This window comes from Syngnathus acus, chromosome 21 (genome assembly GCF_901709675.1).
Source record: "Syngnathus acus chromosome 21, fSynAcu1.2, whole genome shotgun sequence".
NCBI classification, from domain to species: domain Eukaryota; kingdom Metazoa; phylum Chordata; class Actinopteri; order Syngnathiformes; family Syngnathidae; genus Syngnathus; species Syngnathus acus.
In genome coordinates this window covers 8,886,618-8,908,652 of record NC_051105.1, presented here as the reverse complement: position 1 = coordinate 8,908,652, position 22,035 = coordinate 8,886,618, and the positions used below count along the sequence as shown (strand labels likewise).

Sequence of the window (22,035 nt, the reverse complement as noted above, 5' to 3'; positions counted from 1 at the left end):
TGGCAGCAAGGTTCGAGGCCTTGTAGAGGCCACCCCTTCGATGACGTCAACAGGATGTAAATAGTCCACATTGTGGTCCGTTAGGCCTTTTTCTCTCCGGTCTGGTTTGGGGCGGCAGGTTTTTCTGTCTCGGGAAGAGTAAACACCAAAGCGGCAAAAATGATTATCTACAGGTGTACCATAAGCGGTAAGAACTTTCCCTTTGTCCGTGTGTTCCTTTCACGCCGTCGTCGAAGCAGTTTGGGGAGTGGTTAAAAATGTTTTAACTAGTTTTAATTTGCCTTCGCTCAACTCGCCGCCTAGCTAACTCGTGCCTCCGCGTTGCTAATGCTAATGCTAACGGGATGACGCCATGACGATGACCATTGTTTGCGTCTTGCTGTAACGTGAATTTAACTGATCACAGTACGTGTAATGACAGAGATTGAACATTGTCATCAATGACAGCATCCCAGAAACATGTGGCCGCTCACGTGTAGTTTTAACGACGAGGGAAGACTTCTTCCTGACTGATCTCAACTCAATTTAGCTTTAGCATCAAAAATACCTTCTCGTCCAAGCCCTTGGCCGACGTCTACATCAGGCCATCAACTCATAGATCCCCTATTTTTCCAGCAACAACAGGACAATTTCGGCAAAATACGCATTACTAGTTCGGCCCATTTACGCACAAGTTATGTACTTTACTAGTAGTGCCAGTATCGTGAAGGCGTTAACGAATGCCGGGTTTTGCCTCACACGTAACCAGTAGAGTGGATGTGGCATTAATGGGTACTGCTAATTCGATTATAATTATAGATGTTCGAGCGACTTTCCATACCAATCTATTTTAAGATTTGTCTTTCTCGCATAGGCGATGAGATGTTCTCAGACGTCTACCCAATCAAGGAGACTCCCATCTTCTACGAAGTGGAAGGAAAGGTAAGCAATTGACGTCCATGTTGCAAGGAAGGAATGTTTTATTGACTTGGACACCTCATCACTTGTTAGTCATCCACTGATCGCATAACATGTGAATGACTAACTTAGTTTTGGCTTCAAGATGCATTATTAAGACTTGATTAATTGTGACAGAATTTGATCCGGTCCTATTCTAAATTCAAAAGCGCTGTTTATATTCAACAACTCCCGAAGATAGCTTCTGTAACATTATTCATTTTATTTCTGACTTGTATGTAGGAAAGCTGCGTCGCTAATGACAGTGCCCATCAGTAAAAGAAAAAGAAAATTGCTAAAAAAAAAAAAAAAGACAATACCGGTGTAATAAGTCGGAACGTCATTTATAAGTAATAAATGTAAAAATATGTATGTAGATACTGGGGGGACAGGAGTCCACATATTTCTTCATGTTCCACAAATTGCTTCGTGTTTGTATTAATTTTCTCTTAATTTAAAAAGAAATGTACTGTTCCTCTCATTGACGTCCAACATGAAACACTGCCACCTTGTGGCAGAAAAATCTCCAGCCACTGAATCATGTTCAATATTTTACACCGCTTTTAACATTGTTGCATCTTTCAAACTTTAAATAACTAAAAATTACTGTTTGTGAGAGAAAAGAGAAAAAACTATTTGAATTGGAAAAATTGGTAAAAACCTTACACAATATTTAATCGTACATTTGAGTGACAATTGGAATGCTCAATGAAGAGGTTGGATGCCTTACTTGAAGGTGTCCTCCGGCTGTATCTAAATTTGGTCGAATTGTTGCGGCCATTACCGAACGTCTAAAATGACGATGCCCTCTTGTGTTTTAGTACGTCACCACCTCGAACGACATCGACGACTCTTTAATCGGTGCCAACGCTTCGGCTGAGGAGCAGGGGGAAACATCAGAGGCGTCGGTGGAGTCTGGCGTGAACATCGTCCTTTTCCACAAACTGCAGCAGACGATCTTCGACAAGAAGGCTTACCTCACCTACATCAAGGATTACGTCAAGAGGTAGGTTACAACTTGCTAAGCCGACCGTCCGCCAATCAATCAAGATTGATTAGCATACTTGAAGGCTATTGTAGCACATGATTTCAAGAGCATTTCATTTCCAGCATCAAGTCAAAGTTAGTAGAATCCAACCCCGAGAGAGTGGAGAAGTTTGTGGCCGACGCCAATTCTGAAATCAAAAAGATCCTCCCGAATTTCAAGGATTTCCTGGTAAGTACATGCAGACGCGCTCAATGCAAAACAAACAAGCGTTTGTTGATAGATGTGTTAAGCCCAGTTGTTGTCACTCCAGTTTTACACAGGCGAGTCTATGAACGTTGACGGTATGGTTGGAATTCTGGACTACCGTGAGGACAATGTCACACCTTTCATGCGCTTCTTTAAAGATGGCCTCATCGCTGAGAAATGTGTAAGTGTTCTGCTGCTGGGTGCTACACAAAACTCAAATTGCAGGTATTGTGCCAAATAATGCATACTATTTCTGTTTTTTTTTTTCTCCTCTACAGTAACTCCATGGACTAATCTGTCAACTGGCTGCCGCTTCTTCCCAAATGCCCCAAGAGCAGAGGGCAACTTGCGCTATATTTACATCATGGCCCATTGGACAAAAGTTTTTTTTCACTTTTTCTTTTGAAATCACCAGTGTTTGACTTTTTTTTCGCAGTACAACTGAAGGAATATGTTCAAGGCTCCCAGATTTGGACTTTTGGGATGTTTTAGCAAATACAACTCTGCTTTCCCTTCCACTCTGGGTTCATAGTTGCATTTGAAATTCCATCCACATTGCTTTTAAGTTTAAAATAAATCTGAGTACCATCTTCTGCTTGTTTCCTTTTTATTAACAGTGTGATTATTTGGGGTATTGGCATGATTTCTTTGCTGTTTCATCTTTAAGAAGTTTGCCTCGTGTATGTTTGGATTCTCATCCTCTTACATGAGTCTGGTTTGGGCGCGGTCACAGCCATTTTAAATTTTAAAATCCAAAGCAGCATGTTTCTACCTCATGGTGTTCTGTAAACATGGCTACAAGGGTCTGCAGTTGTCATTAGCAACAGTGGGAAGGAAAAAAAAAGACAGCAATATTGATAGTCAAACTTTATTGTACTCCCAATATACTAGGCAAAGGCTTGCATTAAAAAGTAAACCAATCCCTCTGATAATCACTAACAAAGACTACCAGCATAATTGAAGCAACAAGCGTGTACCATGCTGGCAGGATAAAAGTTACTTGAAACATTGTTAGGCTGTCTGCATCTCTTCTTCCTCAGCAGACTGGTAGTGCCTGTACTCTGCTTTCAGCTCCCATGTGCTTTTGTGAGCACCTTTGCTGTTGTATGTTCCAATTTCCCTCATGATCTCTTTCAGGTAGGTCTGTGGACATTGCATAAACATGACTTTATTTTTTAAGACAGGACTGCATTAAAAAAATGTCAGTACAACAATTCCCTCTTGAAAACGGATTAAATGGTATGTAAATTGGGACTGGCTGTGGATTTACTGACGCCCACTTTTTGGGTGGAGTCTGCTTGATTTGACATCTGCCTGACTACGTCAGAAGGCATGTCACTGGCTTGCTTACAATCCTTGGTCAATATCCTGTTATTTTGGAATAAAGTACTTTTTTTAACGTTTAAGGCAACTAAGATGCCCAATACTTGTTGGAAAGATCAGGAGCACCTTGACTTCCAGTGAGAAGGACTTTCTTGAGCTGAGTGTGGCCGTTTAAAACACCTTTTCGGATAGGCGGCGCAGGTGGAACCCCATACGAGGACATCAGGGCAAATGTAAGTAAAATAAACCCTTCCAGATTTCAATTGAATATATAACCACCTATGAACAATTCAGCTAACAAAGCCTCTCGGGACATGTGTTTGTTGGTGATTGGTGAAAGGAAATAGATGTGACTGGGCACTTTAGCTGCAGTGGCTACTCATTTCTTGCTTTCAAATCATGGAAAGGTGAATCGAAATGGGGCTAAGTAGAGATGTCCACATTAGCCTTTAGTTATTTTATGATTTATACAAAACGAATTGATAAAATACAAAACGCTCATTTTTATTATTTTTTTCTTATCAAAATTTACATAAACCCAGCTAGCTAATGAAAAATGGACCATCATCGCTTATGTGTCTCTGATTGCAGAGGGTGGCAAATTTTTTTTTTATTTTGGCTAGATGTCAGTTGTCAGGATAAACTTGCAAAAGACTGAGTCCATGTCAAATTCTTTCCTAACGGCCCAACATCCTGAACCATTAGGCCACTGGGCACACTGACCTATTCAATAAACAGCCACAAGGTGGCACTGTGGAGCTTGAAAACCCATATCTACTGTCTCCATGATGATGAACAGCAAGACTTGAGACAATGGACATTTCGGTTACTTCAGTTCAGTTAATTGGCCGTGCTAGCCAAGTGCTTTGGGAGAGGAACGGGTGGCGTGGAGTGTATTGCGGCGTTTGTCTCCCACTCGAGCGAAAGTTACGCAATCAGATGCAATCAGAGGGAGCGAATCGGACCTCAAGGTCTCATCAGCACCTACACGTTGCCTTTTCTCTACTCGCTGGAACTGTTATCGATGCAACCCGTGTGCGTGCACGCGTGTGAGAGCAACAGGAAAAAACGGTCCCAAATTGTAGCCACAGTGTGTGAACAAGCACAAACATCATGCTGTGGGCGATTGGTGCTAATGGAACAAAGCAAGGTGGAAAGTGGGCAGGTGTATTTGTTTGTTTCTTGTGTTTGGCTCACCACAGGTTGCTTGGTGATGTCCACCAGGTCTTTTATGTTGTAATACTGATGCTTCTCAAAGGCAGCGAAAAGCATGTCCAACACCACCTGTCGCTCAGCTCTCACCATCTTGCCCTCGGATTTCTTCTTCTTTTCATATTCCACCTGGGAAACACACCGGGGGTCACTACCGATGCTGACATTAGACAGGCGTGGGAGAAATCCAGCACTGACGTTAAAGTCGTGGTTGGCCACAGGCTTGAAGACGGTCGTGATGGCTCGGTCAAGCTTCTGTGACAAACGCTGAGGCTTCAAGGACTCCTTCATTTGAACCCTGGCAACCACAAGCACATTAATACACTTCGATACATTCCTTTAAGACTAGATACACCTGACAACACAACTGTTGGCCTGACAACAGTCTTGATTTTTTTTTTTTAATTCATTCAACCATAAAACTCATTTTTATGTCTACTGTCTATATTCTTATCTATAGGCTGCTGCTTTATGTTTACAACTATGTACATATTCACAAATTTGTCTCCGGTCAAGATAATCCAATGAGTAATGATACAACAACACATGACAACTCTTTCTTGTTCTACATTGGCCTTAATGAAGGGGACATTTGTTGAACAGATCACTGCGTGCTAAAATGTGGGCCATCTGTAATGTCTGACCAGCATCCAAACCAAATGATCAGTGCACAAATTGAACACATTAGGTCCCCACCAACACCACCAACATTGCTTTCCGCAAGTGTGCTCTTGTAATTTTGTCAGTTTAAATGTTCATTAATGGAGGACTCACAAATGGTCTGAAACAACAACTCAAAATGTGTTATGTTTGCATTGTAGTGGCGCATCTACCAGTGACAGTTGCTATAGTGATCTGGCCTCAATAGCAGATTCTGATGAAAAGCACTCAAATGGTTTAAGGAAAAAAAAAAAAAAAAAAAAGGTAGACACACATGGATGGACGGACAAACAAACACAATAGGATTGCTGGTTTACTGAGTCGTAGCATGTTTTGGTGCCAGTATCACACATGGCAGAGGATCACTGCAACTGACATGTTAGAAAAGTGTGATGTCAACACCATATTTGTTTGTCCACGTCACTCGTGTATCCCTTAACCACATTTGGAGGCTCACTTACTTCTTCAGCTTCATGTAGTTGTCAGTGACGACGGGTCTGCATTCAGCTCTGTGTACCACCATCCCCTCCAGACTGATTTCATCTACAACAAAGATGATGCACATTTCTGACTTGTCACAAACTATTGTTCCTTTGTCATCTACGGATGCTATCGATTTAAGAGCACTATTTGTATGTCCCTTCCTCTATTTTATTGTGCCTTGTAGACTTTCCTCAAGGAGTGACGTGGAATTAAACATCTTCATCTTGTTATTACTGTATTGACAACCACTTGGTGATGTAAGCGCACTTGTTTTATTAGTCATCGATTGTATGTGGAGATGGATTATTTGTGAGAAGCTCAAACATTTTACACTCCTCAGTGGAGCGAGATGCTTAAAGGGCTGCAAGGTGACCTGTGGAGGAGACGGAATCCTCTGATGTGTGAATGAGTTAACGATGCAGGGATACGTGCCAACGTCACCTCGACTCCAAATGTGTGGGCAAGTCAGCCAAAAGGAAAAAAAAATAAGTGTGAAGCGTGACGTCTTATCTGGTGACGACATTCCGTGACGACAGCGGCACAGCGGGATCCCGTCGGAACATGCCAAGTGTTACCACTCTTTGTGATTGCTCTTTTCGTGTGACTGAGAAAGTCACGCTGTGTACAGATCATTCTTTTTTATTATTAGTGTTGAATATATTTTTTGCGTCTGCACACAAAATAATCATAATTCAGAGTTCTTTTAAGTTGATTGTCGCTTTTCTTAATTGCTCACATTAACATTATAATTTTGTATGGTTCAATTTATTTGTCAAACAGACTTTCATTTTGGGTTTTAAGTATTTACTATTTGAAAGAGGGAAACACTGCTTTGTAAGAACGATTGATTTTATAGTGAAGGCCTCTGACTCTCATTATTCAGGGAAGGAAGGTGAAATGGATGAACCGCTCGCTACGAGTCCAATCATTAAGGGAAACGGATTACACAGAAATTGCTCTCTGGCAAAAGAAGTTCTTCACTGTGGGTGCCCGTAGATATTCTTCAGTAAAAGGTACGTTTGATTGACTTGACTATAAGTCATGAAAAGTTGCTCTGAAGTTTAAGTCATATTTTGGGATGAAATTTATTTGATAAAAAACTAGACCAAGAACAGTGAATCACAAAGAAAGTAGCATATGCAAAAGTCGCTCTGAAGTATAAGTCGAAATTTATTTTCTTTTTCTACATTCATTTGGTGGTTTGAATATATAATTTTTAAAGTACAGGGCCAATAATCTATTCTCATACAAAGCCCATAATATTGTGAACCTTACTTCTCATCCACCACACAGACTTAAAAATGGCTGCACCGAGCTGCCGTAGTGACTCACTGGGTAATTATGAGCATGTAAACATACGCTCCTCCGTACACACTTTTGTTGACTTCAAATTTGCTGGCAGAAAGATGAGCTTGCGAGCAGCGTCATATGATTTAAAACAGCCTTGAATCATTTAGTGCAGGTGCAAAAGCGGTGGTCACCATAGCAACCACCACATGCTGTCCAACTTCACGCGTCACATTAAGTTCAATCAAATGACGGTTGGCGGGTTCTGAATTATCGAGGCCATTAACACTTGAGTGGCAGTACAAATCAGAAGTCAGGCTTTTATTTATTTATTTTGCTTCATGGCAGGCGATTAAAGCAAACGACTGGATGAAACACAAGCGGGCAAACACAAGCTAAAATGACACCCACGCACAACACACGTGTGCACGCAAGTAAACGACTGAAAATGTTGGTAGGTGGAGGGCCACAGAGAGAGGATCTCAAGGCTTCGGTGTGGGGGAGGAACTCTTGAGATTTTCAAAAATGTCCAACAGCCAGGCTACACTATGAAAAGTCTCCAGACACAAATCTTTGCTTTTTCCAATACAATCACGCAGAAACCTCCAAAGTCAAAGCTGCCCAACAAAGTGCCTGACTTAAAATACACAGAGTTCAGTACTAAACAATAAAGCCACACAAAACGCAGCAAAAATGAGACATTGACACAGAAAAAAACGTTTTAAAATCACATACGAGGGCCATAAATTGGACTGTTCTGTGACTGTAATGCAGAATTCCAGCCTCCAGAAGTTACAATAGCTTTAACTTTCATTAAATAACATACTGTATGTGATCTGTCCATTTACCGTTTTTTCCATGTATAATGCGCAAAATTTAACTAATTTATTGTCCTAAAATCTGGGGTGCGCATTATACATGGGTACAATTTTCTTTTAATTTTTATTTTTTTTTTTTTTGTGAAGAAAATCATGGTACAACAATTTTTGAATGGTTCTTTACAACGTCACTTTCCTCTCTTTTCATTTTAACCTAACTGATCGCGGTGGTGCCTTTCTGGGCAGTCGGAGAAATCAACGGCAACAAAAAAAATACATCCAACCTAGTTAAGAAATCACCAGAAAGATCACCATGACAATTGTGAATAATAAATAAATAATTATTATATATATTATATATATTATTATTATAATAATAAATAATTGTGATAAATAACTGGAACATCACTCAAATATTGGTGATCCCGTTGAGAGTCTCACATATTTCTTCGCTATCGAGTTTGCTACTGCATGCGCAGTGATACTGACCGGCAGAATAACATCCGGTTGTTCCCAAAGATGATCTTTTTTCTGAAATAATTTTATGTTTACGGACTTAAGTAACCGGGCCGGGTCATACCAAAGACTATAAAAATGGGACCCATTGCCTCCCTGCTTGGCACTCAGCATTAAGGGTTGGAATTGGGGGGTTAGATCACCAAATGATTCCCGAGCACGGCGCCGCTGCTGCTCGCTGCTGCTCACTGCTCCCCTCTCCCCCAGGGGATGGATCAAAATCACACGGGGATGGGTTAAATGCAGAGGACAAATTTCACCACACCCAGACGCGTGTGTGACGATCATTGGGACTTTAAAAAAAAAATAAAAATAAAATAAAAAAATAAAAAAAATAAAAAAGTCAAATTTTGGGTGCGTATTATACATGGGTACAGGCTTTTTTCCAGCATCGACATGCCATTTTTAGGGTGCGTATTATACATGGGGGCGCATTATACATGGAAAAAAACGGTAATGTAAACAACCCCCCCCAAAAAAATCAGTTAATCAATTTCTATTTTCCAAAGGTATTGCATCACGCAGAAGACTCACACAATAGCGGTTTAAACTCTGATTTTTTTTCCAAGACTTGAGAGTAGTATATTCTGAGATATAAAAGAAAGCATTTACACATTCTTCAAGGCTATCATTGAATAGTGGATGAGAGGAGTGAAGACAACAGAAGACAAGAGACGGATGCGAGGGAGAGGTTACCCGTCCACCCCCTCACACCCAACTCATTCTTCCATCTGTTTGAAGGCCTTCTGCTTGCAGCGTTGACCTTCCTAATGTTTCACACAACAAACAGCAGGCCGCCCACCAAAGCCTCCATCCACCACTCGTCTCTAACCTTCCTCTCCTCATCCATCGTTGACAAGACGATCTGCTAAATACACAAGACTGACGTTCCCTGACGTTCTCCATGGACGCGCGTCCTATCAACCATAAAACCACTGCTGCCAGAAAGCATCTGTTGTTTTTCCTCTGTCGTTAATTGCCGTGTAGAGTCTCGTTACGGCTTCACATAATGATAGCTGTATGAAACGTGTCGCAATTAGTTTTCCTAACATTTGTACAAAGCCCAAAAGACACGCAATCAATAGTATAGTCATCCAAATAGATGACTTCCGTGCCATTGTTTATATACCCTGGAGGCACATTTTAGCCTCTGCGTGATCATTAGACGGTCTTTCTCCTCCCCGTAATGGCGTCAGGCAATGTCAAGTCACCATTAATCGCTGTAATCTACCAGGACAGCGCTGCGTGTACATGAGAAGAGTTAATAATGCTGGATGGCAGATGTGCTGGACTTGGTGGAACGCAAATTGATGAGTGCATTATTTATTTGCCGTGTTTGCTACTGACTGCTCATTCCTACTTCCACCATGAGGTGTAGAAAAAGATAGATCGGTGTGTGTGTATGTGTGTATCTTGCTAATTGGCTCTCCAAATTTAATTTTCTACTCGAGCTCATCTACGCAGCCCAGAGGCCAGTGCAATGATTCCGTTCATTTTCAAGTATCTAATTTTAAATTCTGGTAACAGGAATGGCGGCTCAAGACGCTTCGATATAGCTGGGCGCAGATAACAAGGAGGGAGCGTTAATCACTTTTTAATCACATATTAGCCACCGGGTAATGATGCGTTTTGAGTTTCGTTATTGTTTGAATTTACCTCGCTGACACCCATTAAGTTGGGTCTATTAAATGAAAGAATGGCTCGCACAATGAAGAGACGAGACTGACAGCTCCGAGCTCATCGAGGACCCTTTTCTAAATGGTTGCCATGCCAGCTTCACAGCAGTCAGTGACTCCGTGTTTCACCAGGAGCTCTTACTGCTCCTTTATGAAATATTCAGCACCTTAAATAGGGAGGGAGGATGGTGTTTTTATTTTTCTGAGCATTTTGGGAAATTTAATTCATTCAGCTCCAACAGCTGTGCAATACACAGCTTGACATTTTTGACAGTAAATCAAATTCTCGACGGGCTACGTTAGTGAAAAGGAGGGAGAAAGCAAGTCTTACTAACCGGAGTCCACCCAGGTACATTTGGCTTGTTTGCAATTCAGATTAAGTGTGGTTGACATCTCCGCTAATTGCTTATGATGAGGAAACCGCCAGACACACACACACACGCGTAGATGTGTGGACTAAATGCATTTCCAAAGGTAACCAGTTGTACTTAGAAGATATTCTCTTTTCTTTTTTTTTTTGCCTTCTGGGAAATCAATGTGATGACAAGAAACTATGAGAGAAATCAATCTTTCCTTGTGTAGGGCAGACAGAGTAGATCTGCCTCCTGTGAAAATCCGGAGCAGGTTTTTGCTGCTTTGTAATTAGCGGTGAATAAACTAGCAAGGAGAGGAAAAATAAAGACTTTTTATATGCCGACACTCAATTTCATTTGTGTGTGTGTGAGCGCACTAATTACTAGAGCGTAGTTCTGTACCTGTTGAGTGGTGGGGGTGGAGTTCATACCCGACTGCTATTTACTCTTTTTTTTTCGTTTTAACCTAACTGAATGCGATGCTTGTCTGTCCACCCACACACATGGGGAGGGAGAAAGCAATGGAGGGAGACAGCGAGAGAGAGTACAAGTGAGAGAGTGAAGGTGGGAGGGAAGGAGGGCGGGAGACCAGTATAGAGATCCTTTCTCGTTTTAATGATCAGTCCACGGGAGCTCCTCCACCTGACAGGACTCGGCCACCTACTCGCTCACACTTTTAAAGCCACTCCGGATCACTGAACAAGATCCGAAGACACCTCGCAGTATCAGAGACTCCCTCGTCTGAAAAGAAAAAGAAGGCTGCTAATCCGATCAGTGGTGCCGGCACACATGCATCCGTGCCAGCTGTGAGGAGGCTGGGTCCAAGCTGGAGAGGCTGACTGAGAATGGAATGGAATCTCAGAAGAATGGAAAGTGAATTGAGACACATCAACCCAGACTTGCTGCAGCCCAGCAAGAGCTTCAAGAAGCCCACGTCAGGCACCATCACCGTCAATGTCGGTGGCTTCCTGTACACTGCTCACCGGAGCACCCTGGCTAAGCACCAGGGTACTTTTCTAGAAGAGTTGGCCAATGGTAAGAAACCCGTCCAGCACATGGATTCCATGGGAAATCCGTTCATCGACAGAGACGGTCCGGTTTTCCGGCATGTGCTCAACTACCTGCGAACTGGAGAGCTGCAGCTACCTGACGACTTCCGGGAGGCGGGGCTCCTCCGGAGGGAGGCCGATTTTTACCGTCTGGTTGAACTTGGAGAAGCCGTGGCCGAGTGGGAGACTCACCGGGCTGCCCGGCGGGAGCCCGCCTTCTTGGAGATGACCGATAGCCATGAGAGGTCACAAGGTCTCAAGGTGTATTGCAGCGATCCCGCCTTCCTCGACAAGGTCAAAGGTCGACTGGTGCAGATCTCAAAGAGTCGCCTGGACGGCTTTCCGGAAGAGTTTGAGGTGTCATCCAACGTGATCCAGTTCAGACATTTCATCAAGTCGGAGCCGGGCTCGCGGCTGGTGCTGAAGGAGGACAGCACATTCTTGTGCACGCTTGACTGCCTGAAACTAGAGACGGTGATGCTCGCCTTGAAATCTGGCTTCAGGTTGGTCACCAGCCTGGATAGCACCAAAGGCTCCGTCGTGGCAGCGGAAGCCTTGCATTTTGTCAAATAGGCTGACGGGAGGGAGAGATAGAAGAAAGAGGAGATATGTGGCGCCACGAGGGAAAAAAAAACAGAAGAAGCAGTGCCTGATTTCACATTTAATTTGGGCTCGCTTGAAAGTCTTGTAATGCGTGTTGAGCTGTGATTCGTTATTAGCGGAAAAAGAAATGAACAAGATGAATGCGCTTTCATGTGGTGTTTATACTGTGTAGTCAAAAAACTTATTGCGCAACAGCAGATCACAATCAAAGCATTCAATCTGGCTGGAATAGGCTATTTTGACTCTGACTACATTTTAAGAGTCCCCACAGTGCCCCAAAAGTGAGATTCTCAACACCAGAGGTTCCTTTCCACATTTCCTGCTTCTGCTGCTTTTGCAATAGCCGCAGCCCTTCGAAATGACTCGTGACCGTCGTGCCATTTGGCTTTTACTTAAGTGTGGGTGTTACAATACAACGTGTGTACTTGGTTGACTAGCTAGGTTTGACGTCCTAATCGGAACCAGCATCTGTTTCTCTTTTCCTTGCATTCAGCTAAGTTTAGCGCAAACAACTGTGACCGTTGTAAGGGCTTTCAATCGAGCATATGTGCGCTCAATACATTTTGTGTTGGTGCTGTGAGCCTCTGTGTAGTCAGTGCATCAATCATGACGACGTGAATATTTTATGAATAAAATGATGCTGAAACACTCAGTGGCACTTTTTGTATCCTTATGCGTGGTGGTTATAATAGCGCTGCATTATTCATACATTAAATTGATTATTGCAGTTGAATCAAATACACATTTTAAAGTTGGTGCAAAAACTCTAACAAACTCAAAACAATATTGACACAAATTGTATACTAAGTAGTTCCTTTTTAGCCTTTTTGTTTTGGAATTAAAACCCATTAAAAAGAAACTCTTGTGTTGTAGAGTATACACAAAATAGCTCTAAGTGAGTCCACAGTGACGAAAAAAATCATGTTTTTAATTATACGTTGGACTATTATGATGTTGCAGAAATCATCCTGAAGAACACATTAACCCCTCTTTAAAAAAAGACATTTTAAATCCATGCTGGCTTACTCCATAATAGTCCAACTCAACCTGTGGCAGTCCTTGGGGAGAGAAGATCTGGTACCCACAAAGTAGGCCAATCATCCTCTTCCCTCAAGGAGAACCACTTTGTACCCGACTGCACGTCACGATAGCGTACGATTAACATGAAAATGGCACACAATGACTCCATGTATTAGGCAGACATTTAAAAAATATACCTGCAGAATTGTGCCATTATAGATAATTTGAGTAGGCCCTTCTCATACTATGATATGGGCTTCTGAAGCACAGACAAATTGTTACTGATATGTCTCCAGACTGGTCACATTATGGCTTGTGGCTGTAATCTCCCAATATTGGCTAGTGCCTGAAAAGAAAAAAAAGAAAACTGAAAATAATGTGCTACATTATTAAAATTTGCAATAGCAAGATGTCTGGCTTGAGGATTCAAATACGGTAAGGACAAAATGAACTAATAAAAAAAAAAGCTTTCAAAAACCATGACTCATTTCAGTTGTAAGAATGTAAGAATTATGCATGGGGTCTTTCTTTTGCAACTGCCACCCAAGAAATATTGCGCACAATGTTTTTTTTTTTTATTTGCTACTGATACTTATTATTGTATTTGCGTATTACAAAAAGACTACATGTCATTGTATTTAGTTTTAATTTATGAAAGGTTGGTGTCATTTAAAAAAATAAATAAAAAGTTTCATATTTGCATGCGGAGTCGTGGTGGTCATTGGGAATTTTGGAGATTTACTCGAATGGCAGGTCGGTCTTTTGGCCCAGTCACGGACATTGTGACTCTAGTCTAGACTGTTGTGATTTTAGCAACAAGCCATTCTAATTGCAGTTGAGCTTCATGCATTTTTAATGGCGCTTACTTGCTAAGTGCAAAGTCACATGATTTATGCATCCCCAAAAGACAACTTTGGATGAAGTGAGTTAGAAGAAACCAGATAAATGTTCTAGCCAAGCAAATGTGGTTTTTTTTTACCTGTTGCTGGGCAATCTCAATTCCTCTATTTCCATCGTTATGCTCTCAAATACTTGTCCTTGTCGTCAGACTTCAGTCATGTACCGACCCTTTATTAGAAAATGACTAACATTCCTCAGATTCTTATCCTACTGGTCCAGAAACAGAAACCAAGGACATTCCATGTTCAGATCAGAAGCACAGGGCAGATGGCTGGGAAAGGATTAGAAAAAAAAATGCATCCATTCATCGGTAATCCAATTCAACTGCAAGAAGGCTCGGGAGATTTTCAGCCATTTGCAAGATGTACATCCGCATTATGCTTGTCCTCGGGTTGACGCTTGCAAATTGAAAAAAATAGGACAATATACACGACTTCATCAGCACAATCGAAATATTGGAACGCTAGGGATGCTTTTCCCCTCCGTAATTTATTATTTTGTCTTAAAGAAACAACTCGATCTGCAAGCTCACTGTTGCCACGACAACGACCTGAGGTGGACACACTAATAACGCAATTAAATTAGTGCCATCACAACCACGCTTCCATGTATGTTCCATGACGCAGTGTAAACAATTAAGAAAAAACATCTCTTGCATTCAACATTGTGGAGTGAATGACAATTATAAAACATCCACGTGATTACGTACAGCCAACAATACTTTCTACGTTTTTCACTTTTGTAGTCAAGCGTTGTTTTGCTCAATAATGGAAAAAAAATTAATTCTGGCATCTTTTTGCCTGAACTATGACTAACTGGATGCTTCTGTTTTACATGGAATCTATGAACAAAGCACAGAATGATTCATCCAGCCTGTTGCTGTTTCAATGGCTCCATTGAGGATGTTATTTTATCACGAGGTATTGAATTGTCAATCCAGATCAGGGCTGGTTTCGGCTATTAACGATAAATGGAAAATAGACACTGAAAACCTCAAACACACACTAGCCGATGTCATTTGGCGATGTACAACAGATTGTTTTTTATCGCGTATACTCTGTTTATACTTCCACCCCAGAGAGCCGAAAGAAACGCTCACTATTATCAACGTGTTTGCCAACACATTTGCTAACTTTTTGTTGTTTTTATGTCACAGGTGTCCTGTGTGGGAGCACAGCAGGTAGGTGGCAAAGCTTTTAATGACATTGCATATTAAATATGGCCACTTCAACGGTGGCAGGGTGAGTCACCTTGGACAAAACAACCATGGCGAGGAAATTTGAACATGCAATTGCCAGTTGTGTCCTGAAAATGGATAAATATGAATCTAAGGTATCCTTGAGATAGATTGTAATCATTTTAAAAATGGAAATGAAATCTGCACAAGATTACAGATTCTGGGAAAGAAGAAGAATTGAAGACTTTATCATCACACTAAAATATAAGATATGCAGATGAAAATATATTACCAGGCAAGTTCATGATTAATGTGCTGTCCAAAAGAAGGAAAATTCTAGTGAGGCAAAAATGCTCATGAGGTCTGAACTTCGAAGATGAACTTTGAAAGACTTAAAATAATGTACTCAAAAGTGAAAACATTTTATCATAAGACTTAACTACTATACAAAAGCAAAGAAAGGCAACTATAATTTATGCTATTTAGGCGCTGCTTCAGCAAGTGAAAATACAATTCTGTCTGACAACACCAAGTGAACGCTAATTTATTAGCCGTATTTAGCACTCTAAGAAGAAGACTGCAATATTTCAAACGGCGCACGTTATAAAAATACCGTATTTTCCGCACTATAAGGCGCACCGGATTATAAGGCGCACCTTCAATGAATGGCCCATTTTAAAACTTTGTCCATATATAAGGCGCACCAGATTATAAGGCGCATAGAATAAATAACTCAGCCTTGCTCAAACGTTAATGCAATCACAATATAGTAACACTCGAAATAGAGAAAACAATAACAGTATATCAATAACTCAACGTTGCTCAAACGTTAATATCACACAACACACAAAATAAACATGTAAAGCTTACTTTAATAAATTAGTCCTCATCCACGAATCCATATTGGTCCATATATAAAGGCGCACCGGATTATAAGGCGCACTGTCGGCTTTTGAGAAAATTTGAGGTTTTTAGGTGCGCCTTATAGTGCGGAAAATACGGTAGTTAAAATTTTAGATGCCATTGGACATTGGATAAAAGCTTGACTGTTAATCTTCTATGATTATGTTTCTTCAATAAATAAATAAATAAATAAATAAATAAATAAATAATGGTTCTGCCCCATTATAACAGGTTAAGACTGTCATAGCCTTAAGTAGAAGAGCATTACTTTACAGCTGGCTGGCTGTTGTCAGCACACTTCTCTGGCAGCCTGTTGCTTAGCAACTTCTTGATCAATACCTGCTTCTTGCCAGAGCGAAACATGAGGAAGCGAGGGGAAACAATGAAGTTCAATTTGGTGCCAAAAGTACAAAAGGCAAGTCAGACACTATTCATGTAGTATTTCTCCGTCACAGATGGTTGTCATTAGCAACCTCTCACCATTGTTGCCTGACTGAGCGCTTGCGTTAAAAGGGCGTTGGCGTGCAGTGTGAAAAGTGGGCATTATAGGGCAAAAGCATGTGGTTGACTGAATGACTTGGAGATAATAGGAATTGAGTTCCAGCTGGGAATGAAGGGGTGAAACTTTCATTTTGTGGGCTTCAATATGAAATATTCCGCAAAGCAGCAGGTAATATCGAGCCTACAAGTCAGCATTTTGGTCTGAAAATATTTCAACCCTTTCTGACTATATGGCAAGCATCTCACACGTGTGTACAAAAGGGGGGTTAAAACCACGGAATATATGGTCAGACAACATTTGAACAATAGGGGGAAGAAACGGGCTTCCATTAAACCATTAACTCTTGCGTTACGGTTTTAAAATGTCAATATATGACATTAAAGAAGAAGTCAAACCCAGAATTTCCCCACTAATGGCAATCTGATTAATATTGGGTTTGCAGAATATAAATTAAGGAGCAATATTCACTCATTTCTTTTGCCAGGTCTCAAGGTCCAACCAATCACGGATGAGCTTCAGAAAAATGGTGAGCGGAATATTGTGTATCTACTAGATGGGCTGCACACAACATCTTACTAAGAAAATGTTTTTTCTTCCCTTTAAAACATTGCTGTAGGCTATGGCGAATGAAAATGTAATGATATCATACGCTGGATGGATGTTCAGATGGATGTTAAGAACATTGTCATTTGCTGCCATTGGCATTGGAAGCATCCACTTCAGATACCTATCAATTTGATAATCCGATATTTTGAATTACACAACATTGTAGGAAGTTGCATGTTATGACAGCTCTGATTCCATTGTTAGCTGTTTGGGGTTTTTGGCGTGGTACCAGGAGGTGTGTGAGAAGGTGAGAAAGAGGGAGACTTGGAAAGTGAGTGGGAAAGCAGAGACATACTGCACACCTTACTGTGGGCGTGTGATGTCATACCTAAGCAGTGGCCAAGAAAACAACGGGAAAAACAAAATATTTTAGAGGCAATAATCTAAATTTTAGTTAGCTTCATATTTTCACAATCCTGACACATTCATGGCCTCAATATATGTAAATGTTCGGCATAAATCTATGTTGGATTCTTTTTATTTCTGGACTGTGTAATGTTTTTTTAATGCATTTATCAACACCACCTTCTACATAAAATTTGTAAGTGGCGAAAAAAATCCATTATCATATGTAGGTGGTATTAATGTACAATACAAGTGTGGGTGCATTTAAAGTGCTCCAGGGCGCTGAAAGCAGAAATCTCCTGGCACTCTGTGCTTCCTGTTGAAGGCTTTAATTCAATTCTCGGCAGTTTAAAGGTAACATTTTAGCCAGTTGAGTAGAAATGTGACTGTAGAGGAATGAGGGCAATTGCAGACAGGAATTTACTTTAGCTCTTGGGTGACATGCGTATGAGGCGGTATGCCTGGGGAGTGTTGGCAGCCGACCGTTATAGTCATCGACTTTGTTGATACAAGCACCGTGGTTTATCTGTAACTTTTTCTCCTCAACCGCTTCTATTTCTAGAACTGTGTTCCATTTCTACTCAGTTTATTTGGAATGGAATCTGTTTGGTTATTTACAACAAGGTCTTGAATCAACAAATCCGGCTCCTACAGAGGAAAACCTTTACAAGCATGACAAGGATTCTGTTTTATTTTGTACCCGGCAGTGTAGCCTTCCAGAAATTCAATAATTCAAAAGATGTAAATTTCCAACCTCACAATATAGTTGCTGCTATTTTTATGCTCTGATGCAAATTTCAGAATATTCCTGGCACTATAAGCGTGCCAGCAAACAGCCTACAAATGTAAATGAGAATACCCTGACAGTTTTCTCTTGGATTTTACAGTGAAATCACAGCTGAATGTATTAACTCGCTTTCTCTAGAAATATATGTAAAAATAAATAAAGCAGGATTGAGATTATGGATAGATATTTTATATCACCTATAAACACACATTTCTCCAATAATTGCACCATTTAATTAATGAAATGTAATCAATTGTGTGAAAAGGTTTTTATGCAAAATTGAAGTAGCATCTGTTCTCAAAACCAAATCTGACCTTTATCATCCTGGCTGAAGACTGCCATGGTTTGTCCACCCAGTGAGTTCATGGTGAAGGGATGCTCTCTTGGGACCTGCAGAGGAGAATCACTTTCCCCTCCAGCACTCACAGTTGTCAGCTCTTCGTCCAGGCTGAAACAAACCTAACCAAAACAAAAAATAAATCAGTAAAATACTGATATATTAAAAATAAAATGCAGCTGCAATGCATATATAAGAAATTCAGTTAGCAGTGCTTTCATTGACTATGTCTCACCTGAGTTTTGCCGTGCTTTCTAAAAAGGGGAGAAACAGCCAAGATTTAAAAAAAGACAGACAATACGTTGTAAATAAAATAATGACTCAATCAAGCCATACATACTTTTCAATTGTAATCTTCCCCACCTCCCCATTCTCCGTCGCTTTGTCCCACTGTTGAGCCAAATACTTGGGGACCTTGCAGAAAGATAGTCACTTTTGATTACTTAAATGCAATCCTACCAGAAAAAAATAATTATACATCTACTTTTAATTTTGCTTGCATGAATAAGAGATCGACAGTTTGCTAATTAATAGAGCGATAATGATGGTTGCGTCTGCTAAGTAGAGAACGTTTTGCTATCTTGATTATTTGCAGGTGAACAAACCTTGACAAGCCACACGTCTTTACTTTCTTTAGCTCCGGTGAGATTTACTTCGCTCTTCTCAGACATATTTGCGATGTTATATCAACAATTCGGTGCACCCAAAAATATACTACAGCTAATTTTTTAACCGAAACTTCGCTATTAACGCAGCAGGTGGTTTCTTTCAAAATAAAAGGCGCACTGGCGGACAATTATAACAGGCCTCTCATCCAGCAGGCAAGCGGTGGGGGCGTGTTTATACGCAATGTGTGCTATTATCTTTCATGTTGTTCAGGTTTTTCTTTTTTTTTTGGCAGTCTTGGAATAAAGATCAGCTGCGAGTGTTTCATACTGCCAAAACACGTGCATGATATTTCCAAAACATTCGCAATTTAAAAATAAAAGTACAACAATAGATCCATATATTTGCGTAATTGAAATATAAACCATTTTTGATCATTCACTACAAAATGCTTTTTAAATTCTTGCATAAAAAAAAAAAAAAGGTGTGGTGGCGAATATACTGTTTTTTTCTGTCTCCTTGGTGTCATGCTGAAAATATGATAAAACACCGTCGCATTAGAATGATTATTTTACATTTAGACCATTGAGATGGGGTTTGTTGAGATTAGAATCTGGAACCCTTGACTGTGAGGTACACTCGCAAAATCACAGTTGAGTCACGGGTTCGCCAAAATTTCTATAACAGAGCTTGAGCGACACCTTGTGGATAAATAGCTATCCTGCACCCTGTTGATGTTAGAGCTACAGTATTTCAAACAGGATGGTCTTAGCCCCTGAATTCAATGTCATTGTCAGCTGGTTGCAGTAGAGATACACAAAAAAAACATGTCGACATCCTTGAAAATGTATTTGGTCTATTCATGGATTGGACATTCATTTAAGGAACAGTAAATTGTGCAAAAAGTAGTCTGAAACATTGAAAGTCAAAGTTTAGAGGTCAAATGATAATGATGACCTTTAAAAGTAATACATTTAAATTTTCTCCTGAAATTTCACCGAAAAGCTGTCATCAAGCCTTATAAAAATTGATGGGTGTATAATGTTACTTGGAAAAAACAGGATTTCTTTTCGAGCCAAATGAGTAACTTGCATTTTACAAACTGAAAAACCTCAAGGGCATGCACCCTCCAAACCGACCAGCTGGTTGAAAGCTTCATAAATCCCCTTTCATCGCAAACAAAATTAACTTGGCACCAACGAACTGGAGGTATTGGTTTTGCCTGCAGGCGGGAGTATAAAGGGTGCTGCTATATTTTAGGGCTATAGCCCCAGAATGAAAGAAGAGCCTTCAATATAAGTGTAGATCTTAATCTTATAATCATTACCATATTTTCATAAGCTGTTCAAGCATCTGACTCAAGACAAGGTTCATTAGCCCAGAACATGACATGCTTTAGCAGTGATACAATATTAATCAAGATTCTACCAGCACGGATTTCGACAATGAGTTGAGGGTCTGTTGCCATAGCAGCAACCATCTGGCAGATAGTTTTTAAAGTAGGAGTACAAGGACATCTGCCAAGAATTTACAGGATGATTCAGAAAGGGGATTCTAGACCTGTTGTCTTGCATTTTATACATTACATTCTACCATGTAAAATATTCCATATTTCCTATCTTAAGTTATTCTCCCTTCTCTTGTGCCCTACTGCAGCAAATCAATCATTCTACTCACCAAACGTCCTTAAGATGATCTCAAATCTGAATCCTTCATAACAGCAACCCATTTTGGATAATTGTATACTTGCGTTCCCTCTGTGGGAACAGTTTGGGGCATGGACTTTGGTCCAACAAACTAACAATTACTTTCACTTTATTATTTGAGTGAAACTGCCTCAATGGGGAAGCTGAAATGAAGGCCTCTCTCCCTATAGTAGTTAGGAGATTAAATGTTCTTTGCTTTTGGTTCTAAAGGCGCCCTTAGTCTTGTACAAGAACTGACCTTAAGGGGGTGCTGTAATCAAGGGTACAGTACAGTATTTCTCGTGGAGCTTGTGGTATTTATTGCCAATGCATAAATGATGGAGACGAAAATGTTTGCTCAAGTATTGTTTGCAACGGTTGCATTACTGTATTAATTAATGGGTTGTTTTTATTGCCTGACAGTGTTGCCAGAAATGCATATTTCATGACACTCTACGAAAGAATGGAAATGCAAAGGAAGGAAAACACTTCTTGACACTTGAACAAAGGTCACTATTAAAACGCTGAGAGGTCGACTCCCAGTTTAGCGGTCACTCTTTAAAAGTTGAAAGCGTAACTCATTTCTCATCATAGTTTTTCTCCTTCATTATTAAACCATGGCTACGCTCAAGTTTCCAGTTTCACTCTTCAGTCTCACATGCCCGTTTAAGGTGTACGGTTCATTAATTGGATTGACTGTACATGAGAGACAATCTTAAACATTGTGCCAAAACAGGATTTAACTAAAATGGCAGAAAAAAAAAACTCAGCACAACAGAATCCCAAGGAATGTATTATCAGTGCATGTCTACCCAAGGAGAGATTCAAGGAGACATTTCATAAGGCCAGTGAAGGCAAATCATGTGCGTCAACTTTAGCAATTGTATTTCACATAACACGGGGTAAATGATTTTAGAATAATTTGATTTTCTGAGGATTTTTGTTCCATGATTTGATGTATCATAATATTATCAAGGCATTGTAAAGCGTGAGCGTCAAGCCAAATTCTCCTCGAGG

The 22,035-nt window shown here is 40.4% G+C and overlaps 3 protein-coding genes across 3 annotated transcripts; 2 read left to right on the top strand and 1 right to left on the bottom strand.

The window, feature by feature from the left end:
• Positions 1-30: 30 nt before the first annotated feature.
• On the top strand, positions 31-2,763 carry tpt1 (tumor protein, translationally-controlled 1). Its single transcript, XM_037239383.1, has 6 exons — positions 31-187; positions 854-921; positions 1,758-1,942; positions 2,047-2,152; positions 2,235-2,351; positions 2,449-2,763. Exons 1-6 carry the CDS (start codon positions 160-162, stop codon positions 2,449-2,451), a joined length of 507 nt encoding a protein of 168 aa, XP_037095278.1. The 5' UTR covers positions 31-159; the 3' UTR covers positions 2,452-2,763.
• Positions 2,594-20,955, bottom strand: LOC119115138 (general transcription factor IIF subunit 2-like). Its single transcript, XM_037239386.1, has 8 exons — positions 19,333-20,955; positions 19,068-19,141; positions 18,963-18,981; positions 18,705-18,849; positions 5,827-5,908; positions 4,904-5,003; positions 4,691-4,834; positions 2,594-3,313 (listed from the first exon to the last, which is right to left on the bottom strand). The coding sequence occupies exons 1-8, from the start codon at positions 19,396-19,398 to the stop codon at positions 3,182-3,184; spliced, it is 762 nt and encodes a 253-aa protein (XP_037095281.1). The 5' UTR covers positions 19,399-20,955; the 3' UTR covers positions 2,594-3,181.
• Positions 11,090-12,802, top strand: kctd4 (potassium channel tetramerization domain containing 4). Its single transcript, XM_037239381.1, has one exon. It carries the CDS (start codon positions 11,344-11,346, stop codon positions 12,118-12,120), a length of 777 nt encoding a protein of 258 aa, XP_037095276.1. The 5' UTR covers positions 11,090-11,343; the 3' UTR covers positions 12,121-12,802.
• Positions 20,956-22,035: the final 1,080 nt, after the last annotated feature.

Excerpts from the sequence above, each read along its gene's own strand:
- kctd4 (XM_037239381.1), top strand. The coding sequence starts at position 11,344 with ATGGAATGGAATCTCAGAAGAATGGAAAGTGAATTGAGACACATCAAC.
- LOC119115138 (XM_037239386.1), bottom strand. The coding sequence starts at position 19,398 with ATGTCTGAGAAGAGCGAAGTAAATCTCACCGGAGCTAAAGAAAGTAAA. Across the intron at positions 5,004-5,826 it reads AACTACATGAAGCTGAAGAA|GGTTCAAATGAAGGAGTCCT; the intron begins GTAAGTGAGCCT and ends TGTGGTTGCCAG. Across the intron at positions 3,314-4,690 it reads ACATCACCAAGCAACCTGTG|ACCTACCTGAAAGAGATCAT; the intron begins GTGAGCCAAACA and ends CAATGTCCACAG.
- tpt1 (XM_037239383.1), top strand. The coding sequence starts at position 160 with ATGATTATCTACAGGTGTACCATAAGCG. Across the intron at positions 188-853 it reads CTACAGGTGTACCATAAGCG|GCGATGAGATGTTCTCAGAC; the intron begins GTAAGAACTTTC and ends TTTCTCGCATAG. Across the intron at positions 2,153-2,234 it reads CGAATTTCAAGGATTTCCTG|TTTTACACAGGCGAGTCTAT; the intron begins GTAAGTACATGC and ends TTGTCACTCCAG.